The sequence below is a fragment of the Nomia melanderi genome, chromosome 14 (assembly GCF_051020985.1).
Source record: "Nomia melanderi isolate GNS246 chromosome 14, iyNomMela1, whole genome shotgun sequence".
Taxonomy (NCBI): Eukaryota; Metazoa; Arthropoda; class Insecta; order Hymenoptera; family Halictidae; genus Nomia; species Nomia melanderi.
In genome coordinates this window covers 8,936,024-8,951,421 of record NC_135012.1, presented here as the reverse complement: position 1 = coordinate 8,951,421, position 15,398 = coordinate 8,936,024, and the positions used below count along the sequence as shown (strand labels likewise).

Genomic DNA, 15,398 nt, shown 5'->3' with positions numbered 1-15,398 from the left:
TATTACATAGGCACTAGAAGAATCACAGTCATGAAATCGGCGTTGTCCCGGAAAACTACGCCATTAGGTAAAAGAAATGCTTAGCACCTTCGAAAACATGATCAGAGGGATCTATCGTGTCTCGCCACGGTAGCGTGTAGTTAGCATCTTTCAATGTCTACCGTGGCCAGCGACGATTTTCATTTTCTTTCTCTCCATTCCAGTCCTCACAAGATGACGATATGAATGATCATCCCGAGGATGAGATTCGCAAAACATCCTCCAACAGTGATGGCACTGGATATGTAACTATGAGCAATCTCCGCTCTCGTGAGTGCGCCCAAAGGCACCTCAGCCGCGATTCTAGGGCTCCTCTCCACTATTCTGGTAACTAATTTCTCAGTCTCTGTTACGCAGGCCCGCAGTTGCAATATCGAAGGCTTCTTAGACGTGGGCTGAACGATGATAAATATGTCTCGGTCCGGTGTCATCATTCCCCGAAGTACACACTGTGCGACCTGGATTTGTCTTCCGAGAGCAGTCAGCAGGGCTTCCAGGGTGACGGAATCTTTGTCCTCGTCTTCGCCCATTATGTAATATATTCTGTCCAGCTGTATACAAGCAAATAAAATATGTGTTATTTAAACATTTACGAAACAACGCATTAAGAGAAAGGAAAAGGAAAGAATTTTATATACTTGTTTCTTGGAGTAGAACAGTTTAGCTGCACCTCCGCAGACTGGGCAGCAGGCTCCAGGCGGCGTGGCACCGATACAGTAAGGCTGAATCAACTTAGGACATTGGACGAATTCACCGCAACGTGGCTTCGCTTGATCACCGATTAAACCAACCGCCACGCAAGTTCCAAAGTAATCGACCACTATCCTCTCCGCCCAAGCTGCGCATTCGTTCGCGTAGACCTCGCCGTTCACTCCGCAGACGGGTCCTCTCAAGGTACACCCCTCCAAACATTGTCCTCTGTAAGCCAGTGTAGCTCCAGCGCGGATCATGGCGCACACCGATCGATGCTGACGATTTTCTTTATCGCAAACCGGTCCGCTGAACTCATCCCGGGGATCGCAGTCCAGAGGGATACAGTCGTACTGGCGACAAGGCTTGTGGAGTTTAGACAGGCATGTCCTGATCCTGCGGACACACTTTTCCGTGCTATCGCAGGGATTCGACGCGCACGGATCTCGGGAAGAACAGCTGCCGAATTCCACTTCGTTCGGAGACAAGTCTGCGCACTTGGCCAAGCAAGCTGAAGCGAACGTGAAGCCCAATCTTCCACAAACTGGAACATAATGAGCCGGACAGTCGCAGGGTAACGAAGGGACCCTCACCTCCCCGCAGCTCTTCTTGGAACACGTAAACTCGCCCTCAAAACAGTGACAAGGGTTGCAGTCCAAGTAGAAGTTTGCTTTGTGCGGAATGAAACGGTCGTGAACCCAGCAGGTGTTGAACTTGATGCAATTCAAGGTTTTACACTTCTCCAGGCCTCGAAGAGTACACTGGCAGATCCTGAGGCAACCCTGTTGATCGTACCGTGGGATCTGAACCCAAGAACCGACTGGAACCATTTGCTTTGACATCTCCCCCAGTGAGCAACCAGGTACACAGCGATATATCTGCCGCCCATGGGGAAGAACCTCGCAGATTTCACCTTGAGCACAGGGATTGCTCTTGCAAGGTGTCATGATGTCTTCTTCGAGGCGGATCACCGACTCGTTGTCTTGAGGATCTTCCAAGAATGGTTTTAAGGACACGCATGGAGCGTCTGATCTGGGAGGTGACAATTTTGCGCACAAGGTATTAGCTGTGTGAGATCCAGTAATAGCAGTCCAGTCGACGCAACTGGCCATTAATTCTAGACAATCTTCTCGACATAGTCTGGTTTCATGTATTCTTGTCTCGCAAGGTCTTAGCTGCAATAAACACGCGGCTGCACGCAACGTTTCCGGTGGACAAGATGCAGCAGCGCGCACAGGTACTCCCAAGCCACGGACAATTCCACCTCTGGACCAGTGATCGGCTTCCCATTTGGCTGCTTCGTCAGCCACAGCTGAGCAAGTCCTAAACGGAGAATAAAAAGTAAGGAACAACTAAGGTAGAGCAAGAATAGAAAGCAAAGGAAAGCGCGGGAGCAGACTTGGACCTGATCCAAATGTAGCGGAGTATTTACCTAAAGAGCGTCGTCGACCTGTCGTTAAATCGAGCGCAATAAGACAGACCGGAGCAGCCCATTTCGCAAGGTTCCTCAGCATCCTCCAAGCATCTTCTCAGTTCTCCCTCGAAACTCGATGACAAGCATTCCGCGTCCAATTGAACCCAAGCGGACTCCCAATCAGCTTGAAAGGCTCTCCAACACAAATTTTGACACGACGGCTTGCTTGCTTTCGTACAACATGATAATTTTCCTGCGTCCAACGGCAGACGAGCTGGTTTCGAAGAGTCCGACTTCATCAAGCAACTCCAAAATGGCGACTGAGGCAACACCGGTTTACATTTTTCTGCCAGGGCGTCCATAATCTCCTGATCCGTGGTTGCTGTTTGAAGAATCCTCTTGCAAGTGTCCAGGCAAGCTGGAGTGGTAGCCTCGTTGCAGCAATGTAAATCTAGATAGAAAGCACTTATGAAACATCAAATAAAATAAAGAAAATGTCTCTTCTTAATGTTCACTTACGTTGTTTAGGATCTTCGGCATGTTTCACCTCAACGATGTTCTTCAGACACTTCGGAACCTGGTGGAAGCAACCCTTGCTGCTGTACAGCTTCAGATTCGAGACTTTTCCCGGTTTGTAGAATAAGTCTCGGCAAATCGATCTACAAGTCTCGTTACAGACGTTGCTACAGCAATGTTCCGCTTCCTCGCGCCTCTCCAAGCACGAGAAGAACTCAGGCTCGTCACTTGGCCGGCAGGATTCGTTCAGATGCCTCCTTGATCCCGATAAAGCGCACGTAGATCGGCAAATCGGATTCAACGCCAGGTAACAGCAGCCCCTCCCTGTCCAGTTCCCGTGTTTCCTGACCTCTACAATGGAGAGAACGGTAATTAAAAATGTTTCGAATAAACGTACGCTGGGCAAAGCGGATCGTCCGTGCTCTCACCGTTTAAAGTCGAATTGGCGCAGTCCCAAAATTCCGTCTGAAAAGAAGAACAGAGTTGAAGGCAAAGGCTAGACCAGATAAAAAGTGAAAACCGAGGCGGATCGTAAGAATAAGCCATCGCCAAGAGTCTCTTGTAACGCGAACCCATTCAGCTACCTCTCCTTTCTTTGAACCGCGTCGACCCATTGTCGGCGGGTCTCCGTTGATTCGCGCGGACGACTGTCTCGGGGATCGAATATGGATTAAAAGGATCGATTAAAAGCCGCTTACCAGCTCCGGGGAACAGAACTCCAGCAGGCGTCGTGTCGCGTTCTCCCTTGCCTCCGCGTCGGCACCCAGCGCGACCAGAGAGATCTGAAAGCGACGCGTAATTTTTTTCACTCTTTTCCAACTCCTCATTTTTAGCCGGCACCGTGCGATTGTGTTGTGTCTACCAGATCTACAGAAAACGAGACGCGTTCGGGGGAAATAAAAAAAGATCGCCGCAGCTGTATCTCTCCCCGATGGGAATTTTCACGATTCCGAATGCCAGGCGTGACGCGTTTCAAGTTATTAAGAATCAAGGACACGAGTACACCACCGACCGCCACGGTTTCCTGTTGTTCATCACTGAATGACAATAAACCGCACGGATATCGACTGGCCGGCCATTTAGGGGTTCATTCTTGATTCAATCAGCGTCCACCGCGAGGACGTACCGGACCATTTCGTACTCTCGTCACGGTCGCGAGTTACGACCGTCCCATTGGTCGGCGTGCGGTGGGTCCTGTTAGGTCTTGAGCGTAGCCTGGGTCAGCGCATACTATTTGTTTTTTTCTCGTAATCGATTTATAGTAACCCTTATTCTTCCGTATCAAATGAAATATGTACCTTTCCGCGTTAACCGAATGATTTATCTTTCAAGGAGGTTTGGAGGAAGAGGTAATGACTTAGAATAAGAGATAACGAATGTTTCGGAAAGTAACCGGGTCTGGTCAGTTTCACGAGTACGGAGTACGAATAAGATTCGTTGGCGCAGGACGAAGATGACTCAAGGAAGCTTGTAAGTTGAGGCGCAAATATTTACTTTTCGGAAAAATAAATATCCGCGGTAGGGGTATAAAGACGAAAATAACGTTAGCGATATTGGACGAGCTGATAGATTTAGTTTACCGTTGCAACCATTAATGGCGTAAACGATAGCGAACTGAGTAGAGGACGCACGTATTTCCGTCACGGTATATTCTGGGAGGTATGCGCGACTGTGCACCGCCGCCATTTTAAAGGGGTGCAATTTTTTTCGTGAAAATTTCCTGCGACAAATACCAAGCATTTTCACCGTGAAGCCCGATAAATCTCACGTCGAATAACACAATTATACTGTCGATTTTAGTCGTACCGAAGATCTAAAATGTACACAGAAATGGAAGAGTAAACGCAGTCCCGATACTCGGAACTTAATGTTTAACTTAGCACTTCCGGTGGCTTCGTTTTCGAATTCACGGAAGATCGGTGGCTCATCGGTAGTCAAGACAGGCGGTTCCATCTTTCTCGAGCTGTTTCTACACCTCAGACTCGCCGTACATCACATTCCACTGACGCAGCGCCGGTGGGACACATGAAATATTGGGTAAGGGACGTGTATGCCTTGGCTCCTTTCATGAATACCAATGTACAGGGTGGTCCACATTGATACCTCTTCGGTGATAACATTTACGACGTTAAGAGCGGTTGATACTGATGAAGGTGATCAATTTGAGCGTTTATCGACCCCGTGGACCACCCCGCGTATAAAACAACCAACCGACGTGTCTGAATAGGAATTTCTTAGAGAAAGGAGTTCCTAGTTCAAAGAATAGAAGTGGTCTAAAGGCGAATCGCATTCGCGACTACAAATTGCAAAGGAACACGATATCATTGATACCGTGTCCGTTTCTCGGAGTCGAGTGCGTCAATTCGTAATATTTGCGTATGAATGAGCCTACCACGGGCCCCCCGGGGGGGTCCTGCGTAAATCTCTCAGCGGGCCCCAGTGTCTCCGATATTATCTCCGAAGGGGCCCTGCAGCCACTTTTAAAGAAGCTACAACCACGCGTGCACCCCACGTCGCTCCGTGGCCGAGGGCCTGTCGAAAAACCACCATGCTTCCTCTCTTTCTCTTTTCCATGCTTCTTCGTTTGTTTGCCCGTTTCCTTTTCTTTTCCTCTCGTCTTCTTTTTTCTTCTTCCTTTTTAATTCTCTTGTTCGTCCTTTCACCTTTTCCCCTCGTTCCATCCTCGTCTCGCAGTTTCCTTTTTATCCCCGGGAGAGATCCTAATATATCCGTGGACACGGCATATTTTGTACCCTTTATCGTCCCCGGGGTCGGGCCACCGATATTTATCAGCCGCGCGATATCGCGCTCGCCCCGGCGAAATTATATTCCTTCGAAATTGTCTTTTTGAAATTCCCACGGAGATCTTCGCGCGTATAATTAATAGATACAGTAGAACGCGACCGGCTGCGGAGCGGTGCGGGCGCGGGGCAGAGGGGAGGACAACTTGGCTCGATAAATCGCTAATAATATACGTTCCGCTATTCGACTGTTCGAGTGGAATATATTCCCTTGTAATTAGATCCCTCTCGCAAGATGACACCGCGGAGAAATACAGCTTGGACAAATTGAATCACTATTGACAGGCGGTGGTAATTCACGGGTGACCGAGTCTGCTCGATGATTTAGGGAAGCGTGCGTTGGTAATCTTATTCGCTGTTCGATTATCGGTGTTTGTTTGGGTAGTTTTAAATGCTTTTATTACTTTTATAGACTAATCGATTAGACTAAGAGACGAATGTCGAAGAATGAAGTGAAAATTCAAGCTACGCTGTAAATCCTATCAAGTTTGCAGCTTATTTATCGAATATAAAGGACGACGAGAAAAGTGAAGGAATTCACACTGAAACGTGAGTCTGTATTCAATTTATGCTGGATGAATCACCGAATCACTTTATTATGCTTTTCTTACGAGTATTAATATAATATCGTGTTTAATGGCCTAGAGGCGACAAGAACCAACAATCATAAATCGCAGCCTTGAGAAAGACAAGATCACTATCGCCACTCTTACGATCAAGGATATAAAAGTTCACGTTTATAGTCATTGTTCGAGATAGATGTACTATAAATATTCTCTAAAGAATAACATTGAATCTTATTTACTAAATTTCGAGCAGGAACCACGGTTACTTCTCATTTTCCAAATATTCGGGTGCCACGTGTTTTTCTAACGGTAGATCGTTCAGTATTGTAGATGAATGGGGAGCATACCTTGGAACAGACACTGCGACAAGATCCGGCCGCCAAAGAACAGCATGACATCTCTGGAACAAATAAAGCATGGATACTTTAGGTCCTTCGGCGCACGCGAAAACATATGGCGACTAGACTGCCGGTAGACAGGATACAGATTGCGAGAGGATCCTTTCTCCGCTTTTCTCTGGACGAGAAACAGACGCGTGACCTGCGTTACGTCAGTTAGTTAGAAGGAGGAAAGGTCCGCTCTTTATGGTACCGGATGAGGGTACGTGAGACATGTCAAAACTTAAGTAGTCTTCGTAACCATCTTTCCAACATCCTCCCATTGACCATGAAAATCGAATGAGGAAAATGATGGGAACGGTTGAAATATTGCTAACTTAATATACTACACGCACGAACAAATGTAAATTATTGAATTAACTCGTACGTAACTTCAATTTTCGTCTCTTAACCGTATTTAGGTCAGAGACGCTTTATTAATGTTAATTTACTCGGTCCGCCTTTATTGAATTCAACGTCTGGTATTTAATTTAATTGATATTCATGGAACCTCCGTCATTTAATTCTTTGAAAACGAATTTCCGGGAATCAATATCAAATGGAATATTATTTGCTTTATAAATTGTATTTTTTCGTAGAATGAATATTTACAGTTTATCCATTACTAATTCCAATCAAAATAATTAAAATAAGTTATTCGATTGTACAGAGATAGACAAATAGAATTGACGCATATTTTTCAAAAAGAAGTTGATACAATGGGAACGTGACTTTCTTAACGAACGATTACAAGCTGTTACTCATGTAAACTTTCAAATGGAAAAATGAGGGAAACCGGGTGAAAGGTTGATGCGCCTAATTCGAAATAATTAAGGCGATGATGACAAGGGTGGTAAACAGAGAAGAATGGGCCCTGTTCTTTCCGTAGCCTCTTTTTCCTGCAACAGTCGTGTTTTCGCAGCGAACGACTCTCATTCTTCCTGTGGAAAATTACTTTTATTAAACGATCGCTCGGTGGCATCATATATTCGTCCCGGGTTCTTCTCGTAAGTGATCTTTTACGACTTCACGGGCGTAATATGCGGGTCCAGTCAAACTGGCTTTTGAACGGGGACCCAAATCGTGAATGCTGGCCACAATAAACGATGCACACGGCCACGGAGAGTGCGAGAGAGAGCGAGAAGGAGTACCCGGAGACAAGGGGGTTCGAAGCGTGTTACAATTAAGTTAATAGATACCAGTCAGACACAAATTGCGGCCGACTATGTTTCTCTGCGTGACTCGCTTCACATATAGTGTATTTTCATTGCGGACAAAAGAACTTTGTCATTCTGCAGTTTACCACTGAAATTTTTAATTGTACCATTCTTTCTCGTAAAGATAGGCGACTACAGAACGCTCCTTCCGGTCTTACTGGGAAAACGTTTGTACAGTTGCCGGAGGACGAAACGACGCACCTTGTTTTGGGAAGAATAGGAACTGCTTGTTTGAGTATCCGTTTCAAAGGAGATACGAATAGAACGTCATCCGCGCTCTGCTTTACTTAAAATACTATGGCGTTTAACTATGCATACTATTATGCTGCGATAAAGGCTTGAAGTTATTTAAACCGTACCATTCCATGAAAATATGAAACATACTTTACTAGAACTTGGGTATACGTGGAATTCCATAGCAAGGGAGTAAAGTAAGAAAACAGTAAGTTTATTAAACGATTAAAACTGTGCTTCAGTTTCTCATTACAGAATTGTAACTTTGTGTTTCCGTGTATTACAATGTTTCTATAATGAAGTATACTTCTAGAATTTTTACATTTGACGTATAGGCTCATAATAAAGTACAAAGTGATAGAAAAAAAGGCTCGAGACACTTTGCACGACAACCGTGGTTATAATAAGTGCATAAAATTTCTTATGTTCTCGACGGTGTGTCGCTTTTGTAATTGTTGCAGCAGAGCATGACCCATTTCGCCGACCCTATTATTAAAGAACGGTGCGACAGCGAGCACGATCGCCGGCGGAATCGTGAAATTCGCTGCGGCAAGTGCGTCGCCTTAAAACGTAACGGGGCTCTCGTGACTCCTTCTCGCGGACGTCACAAAAATAGCCGGCGTCGCTTACAGCCATTCGACTTCCACCCCGATCTAAGTGGCGAAGTCCCCTTAATTTTATCCGTCGGGGAAAATGGAACGACCACGACCTCCGTCGTCTCTTTGAACACGGCATTAAAAGCGGTTCAAACGGTGCTCGCCGGTTCTTGGACCCAAACACACGGGCTCCGTTCCGATTTAGAAGCGTCTTTGTCGAAGAAGAGGGAAGAAGTTATCGACGTCCGCTGAAATCCGGTACAAAGAAACGGCGATGTTTCTTCGACTTTATTATCTTTCGATTCAAAGGAACGTTGTCTCTTCGCCGAGATACGAGTACCTTACTTTCATTTCGGCTTTTTTTAAGGGACTGACCGGCATTTGAACGATTGAAAGAACGCGTCAACGGCGATTTCTTTAGGTACGCCACACAGAATTACGCGACATCTTCGACGCTGTGTGGGTGAGAGAGTGCGCGCGGTATATCGTTGCATATAAAAGGGCCGTGGCCGGGCTCGCAGCTGCGCATTGCACTGGCGCATCGCGCGCGAATGGTGACATCCACGTCGTTGCGCTCGTAAAACTCGCACGATTCTCCCACGCCTCGTCGTAATAATCCTTCCACCATGTGCGAGATAAACCGGGAAGTCGGGAAAACTTCCACGAATTCGCGTACCGGCCACGTGCATTCATTCAGCCGAATTCGGAACACTAATCACTACTCTTTACCGTTCACCGTCCACCTTCTTCGCAGAATCGTTTTGTCATTGTTATTTATAACGTGTCCGAGACATTACAGTCACCGAATACTCGAAATTAACGTTGAATGTTTCCAATTTCACTTGACATTTAAAACGAAGTGTTCACGCAACGCTATAATGAACCTTTTAATTTATAGACTTACGAAGTCACAAACTCGCATACAAGTTAATTCGAATGGGTTCTGTTTGTTCTAGGAAATCAATTATATAGACATTACGGTGCCAATAATCACCGTATACAGTCGTCGAAACCAATTGATCAATTAGTGTCTGCCATCCGCTGAACCTGCTGCCCTAATTAGCTCGATCGCGGCGGACGTTTTCCTCCGGAGGCAAGGATGCTCGCGGTCGATACCTCGTTACATCACAGTTATCGCGTGGATCCGACCGGGTTTCGTCACACAACGCTGGATAACATCGGTCCAAGGAATTTTTCCGGTTATATCGACGGCAAAAACGCACCCGGTTCGCACAGGATGACGAGATCGTAATTACACAGTGCTCGACGCGAAATACAGTGGAGGGATGCCGGGATGCCGCGTTATGTCTAATTAATACAGTTATCGGACTCACAAGCGACCGTGCATCGAAGGACGATGCGTTTCGCGGGGAACGCGATCGAAAGAAAAGGAAAGGGACGGAGACAGTGTGTTTGTATGCGCGCGCGCGAGAGAGAGGGGCGGGAGAGAGGGAGGGAACAGAAATTGCGGAATAGACGACGAGGAAAAAGCAGGGACGACGGTAGAAAGGGAAAGAGAGAGAGCGAGAGGAAAGATCAGAAGAAGGGAATCGAGATACGTGTCTCTCGACATGTTTTTATCCGGCGTGAAGCTGTCACGGGGTTTTATGTGTTTATTTATCTCTCCACTCTCTCGACACGTCGTGAACATGTATCGAGAGCCCGAGCCTACACGCGACTACACGCACGTGGTGGACCGTGTCAGGGCCCTGTCGATTGGAAGCCGCGTTCTCCTTTAACCCTTTCGCTCGTCTCTCTTTCTTATCCTCGATTCGCGGCGACCGGTCCGAGGGAATCGATTCCCCGGAGTTCACGGATGCGATGGAATCAGGCGTAGATCACTTAAGGAAGCCCGGACGCTTCCTTTAAATCGCAGCGTAAATTCCCGATCGGCTCCGCGAGCCGGGCAGCCGGTCTCCCCGGATCGTATTTCAATCACTCGCGAAAGTGTTACGAGAGAAGAATTTATTAATTAATCGTTATTCGCGCTGTCACGGCGCAAAACCAGTCAAGACCGTTGACTGAGACCGCCCCGCCCATGAAACGCCGGCAAATAAACGTCTGGGGAGTTTAATTGTCGATCGGCGTAATTATACCGTCGACGTCGTCGAGAGGTGCGTAACGCGCGAACTCGCCGCGAACACGTGTTTCGAATTTCATTCGGCCGGCCGTCGAATTACCCGGGAGAACCAGATCGTCACCGTACCTCTGGAAATCGATGTGCCCCCGAGTGACACCGCGCGCGTTGCGTTTAACGAGTTTCGCTTCGCGAAAAAAAGGAATGGGGCTAATAGGAAGCGAATCAGCGGTCCGTCATCTATTAATAACGCAGGCTACCGTTTTTCTTATTTTTTTCTCTTCGTCCTAACCAGTGAGCGACCAGCGAGTCGACCACGATCAATTAACTAGATCAATCTCGATCGATGCGTATTCAAAGTGTTGCCATAAATCGCTTGCGCAACGGCAGCTCGCGTTCCGTTTTCCGAGCTGAAAGACAGGCAAAATTACATGCGCGCGCGCGATAGAAAGGATTTACGCGTGCGGAACAAGCGCGAAAATTACTATGCACTCCTTACTATGCGCGCTTTTCCGTAATCTCCCAACGCGGACAGAAGCCAACTTACACGAAGGACGGAATACTTTTTCCCGCGATTGTCCGGCCGAATCTCTCTCTTCCTCGCGGGTCGTTTCACGGTCCGTAGTTCGCGGATGATGTATCGACGTCGAAATCGATCGAGCGACACCTTGACCACGCTTCGTCGCGGCCACTGAACGCTTCGAAGCGAGCTTTTTCCGTGATTTATCGGGCGAGCTTGGCCGCGACAACTTTCTAGATCGCGCGTCTAAGGTGTGTATCGTTGACAGAGATAAGCGGCGCGCGCGAGCCGCGGTCAAGATACATCGGGACAAACGCCGTTCCACCGAATCGACGCCTTTCCATCGGCGATACTACCGATAGCCTGGTTGTCTAGCGCATTAGCATTGTATAGCATAAATATCGCAGCTGGTTCCACCGGGTAACGAACAAAGTTAACATTCATTCTTGCTACGACGTGGGACAAAGTGACGGAGGCCGGAGGATTCTAGCTTCTTGAACCATTCTGCTATGATCTATCGCACTCATTAATCTTAGAACGACAGTGTGAGATCATCGGCAATTATGGAACATTTCAACGGTGTCTTCAAACGCATTCGCTGAAGATAGAACATGGGGCTATAAATTAAACGTTCCTCGCATTGATTAGTACCAGCGATACAGTATCAGTTGCATTTGGCTACTGTTCTGGAAGCTGATGCGAAAACAGTATGACTAAGTTACTTCTGTTATATACTTCAAGATTTCACTGTGGAAAGACTAAGAAATCTTCTTTGACAAATAACATCTTTACTGAACCAAAAGTGATTCCCGAATGCCAATCTCGAAAACGTAAACGCCGTTTCCTTTGAGAGTTTAGAAGTAACGTCTTTTTAACATTTTGTGAATCGTGTGTTCGAGAAACTGCCTTCGTAGTCTTTCCAGTGTTAATTTATACGAGCTAGAAGTAAACGTTAGAAAATAAATATTCAGGCGTCCGTGTAGAAAAAGGTGTGCCCATAGGAACGTATAATGAGTGCCCGAGGATCGAAGCTTCGCATGGGATAAAAGTTGCTTAGAAACGAGGGATTAACGAGAGATCAATTAACGCGGAACTCCCGGTTCGCGTGTCGACAGCCCCGAGTACCGGCAACAAGTACCATCGAAGAGGGACCCAGAGAAGAAGGAGCGCGGCAACATGGTGGCGAGGGGAAGGGGCCAGAGAAACGCGACACGTTATCACCTTCGACTCTCTCGCGCGAATATACTTATACGAGAATATGCGGCTGCCAATGGGTCTGCTCGTAGCTCTCTTTCCTCTTATTGCGCGAGGAAACCCGTGGTCCCGTGTTCGAACAGAGTCGAACAGGCAGAGGCGAAGGACCGTTAGCGACACCTCGTTCACACGCACGTGCACCGTGGAAATTTCGAAAGGTATATTGAAAAGAACGGATGACGAAACGCTGACGGCACGTCTTCAGAAAATCGAACATCCTCTCTCATCAATCTTATTCATAGCAGTGTTTACAGTGACTGAAATCCTCATTTTTGCGGGAGTTTCTCTTTTGTAAGCGTAAATCGATGTAAAAGTGTCCAATAAATCGAACGTCGGAAACAATATTGTCGCAAGACACAATGAAATTGTTAATAGAACCATAGCGAACTAGCCGGTTGCCTATACAAGGGTTAATTCGGCAAACCGAGTGATCGTAAGTAAACAGAGAATTCTCGGAATTGGATATTGAAATGTTTTCGATGACGTTTTAGCTTCGCGGCGAGAAAACGGGGCTGCTTGTCACAGGACACAACGTGAGAACCGAAAGTCCCCATTACGGTTCGCGCGGAAGCTCGATAAACAAGCCTGCTACTCGAGCGCGACGATAACGTTGAAGAAGGGAGAGCATTAAGATCGCCGCGCGAATCGAACAGCGGAAGAGCTACGGAAAAAAGTAAACACTGACAAAAGCGACGAGAATTAATGCAGAAAGCGAGGGAGTGCACGAGCGGGGAGAGAGCAAGAATGAGCGAGCGAGAATGAGTGCCGGAGGGAGGGAGGGATAGAGAGAGGCACGAGGGCAGAGCGCACATGTGGCCGGGAGAGTTGTCGTCGATATCTTCTCTCGTCGTGATGACAAAGACTCGCGTGGATGGGTTCAATGAATCCGTCCTCCAAGCTCGTATTTTGGCGCGGCCGCGAGAAACGGCCGGTTGACATCGGGTATTTTAAAAATAATCGTGCTTCATCCGAACGCCACGATAAAGGGTTAACGCCTGGAGGCGGTGCTGCAGTCGTTCCTCGTGACACTCTCTTTTGATCTTTTGGAATGTCGTTTTCTCGGACAACTCGCGAAACGACGATGGATGGGAAACGAATTATTTCTGACGCGGTCGAACTCCTAGCTGACAAGATACCAGGGTATCTTGTCAATCCGACTGGACCGTCCACGTGGAGAACGTTCACGTGCTCCGAATCGTTCAGCTGCTTTTTGGAACGTTTCTTACCGCCAGTGATCTCAATTCAAATTGCTCCGAACTGTTCGATTACTCTTTGGAACGTTTCGTAGCGCCAATTATCTGAATTAAAATGTTTCTTTTATTTAAAGGACGAACTGTCAAAACGGAAACTTTATTCATTAAAGTCCTAAGACCGGAGGATTCGACGGAGGATTCGGTTGAAAGTAGAACATTTAATAAACATAAAGGAACCCGTGCAATGTCGATTGTCTAAATTGGATACTAATTTGTAGGGAAACAATGTACCTTGCGCAGCGTCGAGGAAGGGATTAGCGACGACGAGGACCGCGAACGTCGTCGTCAAGAGGCCGACGATCATCATCGTTGAACACCACAGGTCTGACGAGGTCGCGGTTGAATCGTGGCCACTGGTCGCATCGGTACAACGGAATCACGCGAACAATGGTTACGAGCAATGGGAAATCGCGCGCGACGGTGTTCGCATGTCGGCGAGGCGAGGACTCGCGCGAAAACGAAACGCAGTGGAGCGCGGTCCGCGAGCGACTGAGCTTTTCGTGGCACTTGCGGCCTCGAGGCTCCGGTAAGCTTTTTACTCGACTGAGTGGGTGAGAGGAAGAAGGAGACAGACCGCCAGGGGAACGAGCGAAACGGAGAGAGGGAGAGGAGAGCCGGGACAGACAGTGACCGAGGGATTGCGTGTGGGAGGAGGGAAAAGACGCGTGGCGCGTTGTCACGCAGTGCAACTGCTATTGTGACATCTTCGAGCTGTACCCACACGGTTCCCCCTATATCTTTTTTTCCTTGTTCGTCTCTCTCGCTCGCCTTTCTCTCTCCGTCTCCCTCTCTTCGTCTCTTCCTCCTCAACCTCCGACACCGCCGCCGCAAGATTTCTCGTGGAATTTTGCGCGTGCGAATTCATCAAACGTGATGTCCATTCAGGAAGAGGATGAAAGTAAAGCTGTTCGCTCGTCGAGATTTCTTTTATTGCGCTGTTTAATGTATTCCAGTGGGTCCGACTATTTGTCGATTACACGATCGAGGGGATAGAGTTCGTAGACGACGCCTGGAGCCCGACGAAACTCATAAATCTGATGAAGGCGGTTCCACTTGCTTGGCTCTCTGAGGTTTACGGCCACATTCCTGTACCGAAGGAGCTGATAACCCGCGGTTGTTCTTCCTTTGATAACGATTTAACGTATTACAAGCGTACAAGATATTCTGGACGATACCGGGAGGAAAAACGATTGACGCGAGTTATCTTTGATGGGCTTGGTATCATTGACCCTACCACGGTCTTCGAACTTTCCGTCGGAAAAGACTTGAACGCTTGAACCATTTAAAGCGACACGACGTTCTATCGCATCCAGTCGAACTTTTATAGCCTTTTTTCCTGAAATGGGAGACAAAACGATGCACCCCCTGTCTTGATCTTTTCCGCGGTAGGATGTTTCGTATTTTTCCGATCCCCGTCGTCGCGTAACTTTGTACACGAAATGATCGGATCGGGTTGCTCCGGCGTGGGCATGAAAGTTAATCGAATTTGCGAAACGCGATACCGAACGTCGATGCACCAGCAAATTGGACATTTAAGGTTATCCACCCCATTTCGGATTCTCGGCGTCGCGTCGCTGAAAATTCATCGGCGATTCGTTCGAGGATCACGTGATTTATTAATTTATTCGATAAATCTCTCTCAATTCGCACGTAGGTTGACGGTGGTTGTCCCTTGAGGATTCCGTCGCCTGCCCCCTCTTCCGCCGCGTGTTCATCCACTTTCCTCCCCTCGTTCGTCTCATCGAGGCAGCCCCGCTATTTCGCCGTAGATACGTGCATACGGGATTCCATCGACCGTCATTCCCGATAATAATTTTGTTGTCTGTAATTACATGATGCGTGTC

General features: G+C 47.5%; 1 protein-coding gene and 1 long non-coding RNA gene across 2 annotated transcripts; one reads left to right on the top strand and one right to left on the bottom strand.

Annotated features, from left to right (window-relative positions):
- Positions 1 to 117: 117 nt before the first annotated feature.
- On the bottom strand, positions 118 to 14,081 carry Reck (reversion-inducing-cysteine-rich protein with kazal motifs). Its single transcript, XM_031981331.2, has 8 exons — positions 13,786 to 14,081; positions 6,374 to 6,426; positions 3,358 to 3,441; positions 3,088 to 3,124; positions 2,663 to 3,010; positions 2,162 to 2,594; positions 678 to 2,052; positions 118 to 590 (listed from the first exon to the last, which is right to left on the bottom strand). The coding sequence occupies exons 1-8, from the start codon at positions 13,859 to 13,861 to the stop codon at positions 207 to 209; spliced, it is 2,790 nt and encodes a 929-aa protein (XP_031837191.1). The 5' UTR covers positions 13,862 to 14,081; the 3' UTR covers positions 118 to 206.
- LOC143175264 (uncharacterized) lies at positions 5,109 to 9,883 on the top strand. Its single transcript, XR_013000010.1, has 3 exons — positions 5,109 to 6,009; positions 6,349 to 8,871; positions 9,407 to 9,883. It is a non-coding gene; the product is annotated as an uncharacterized LOC143175264 (long non-coding RNA).
- Positions 14,082 to 15,398: the final 1,317 nt, after the last annotated feature.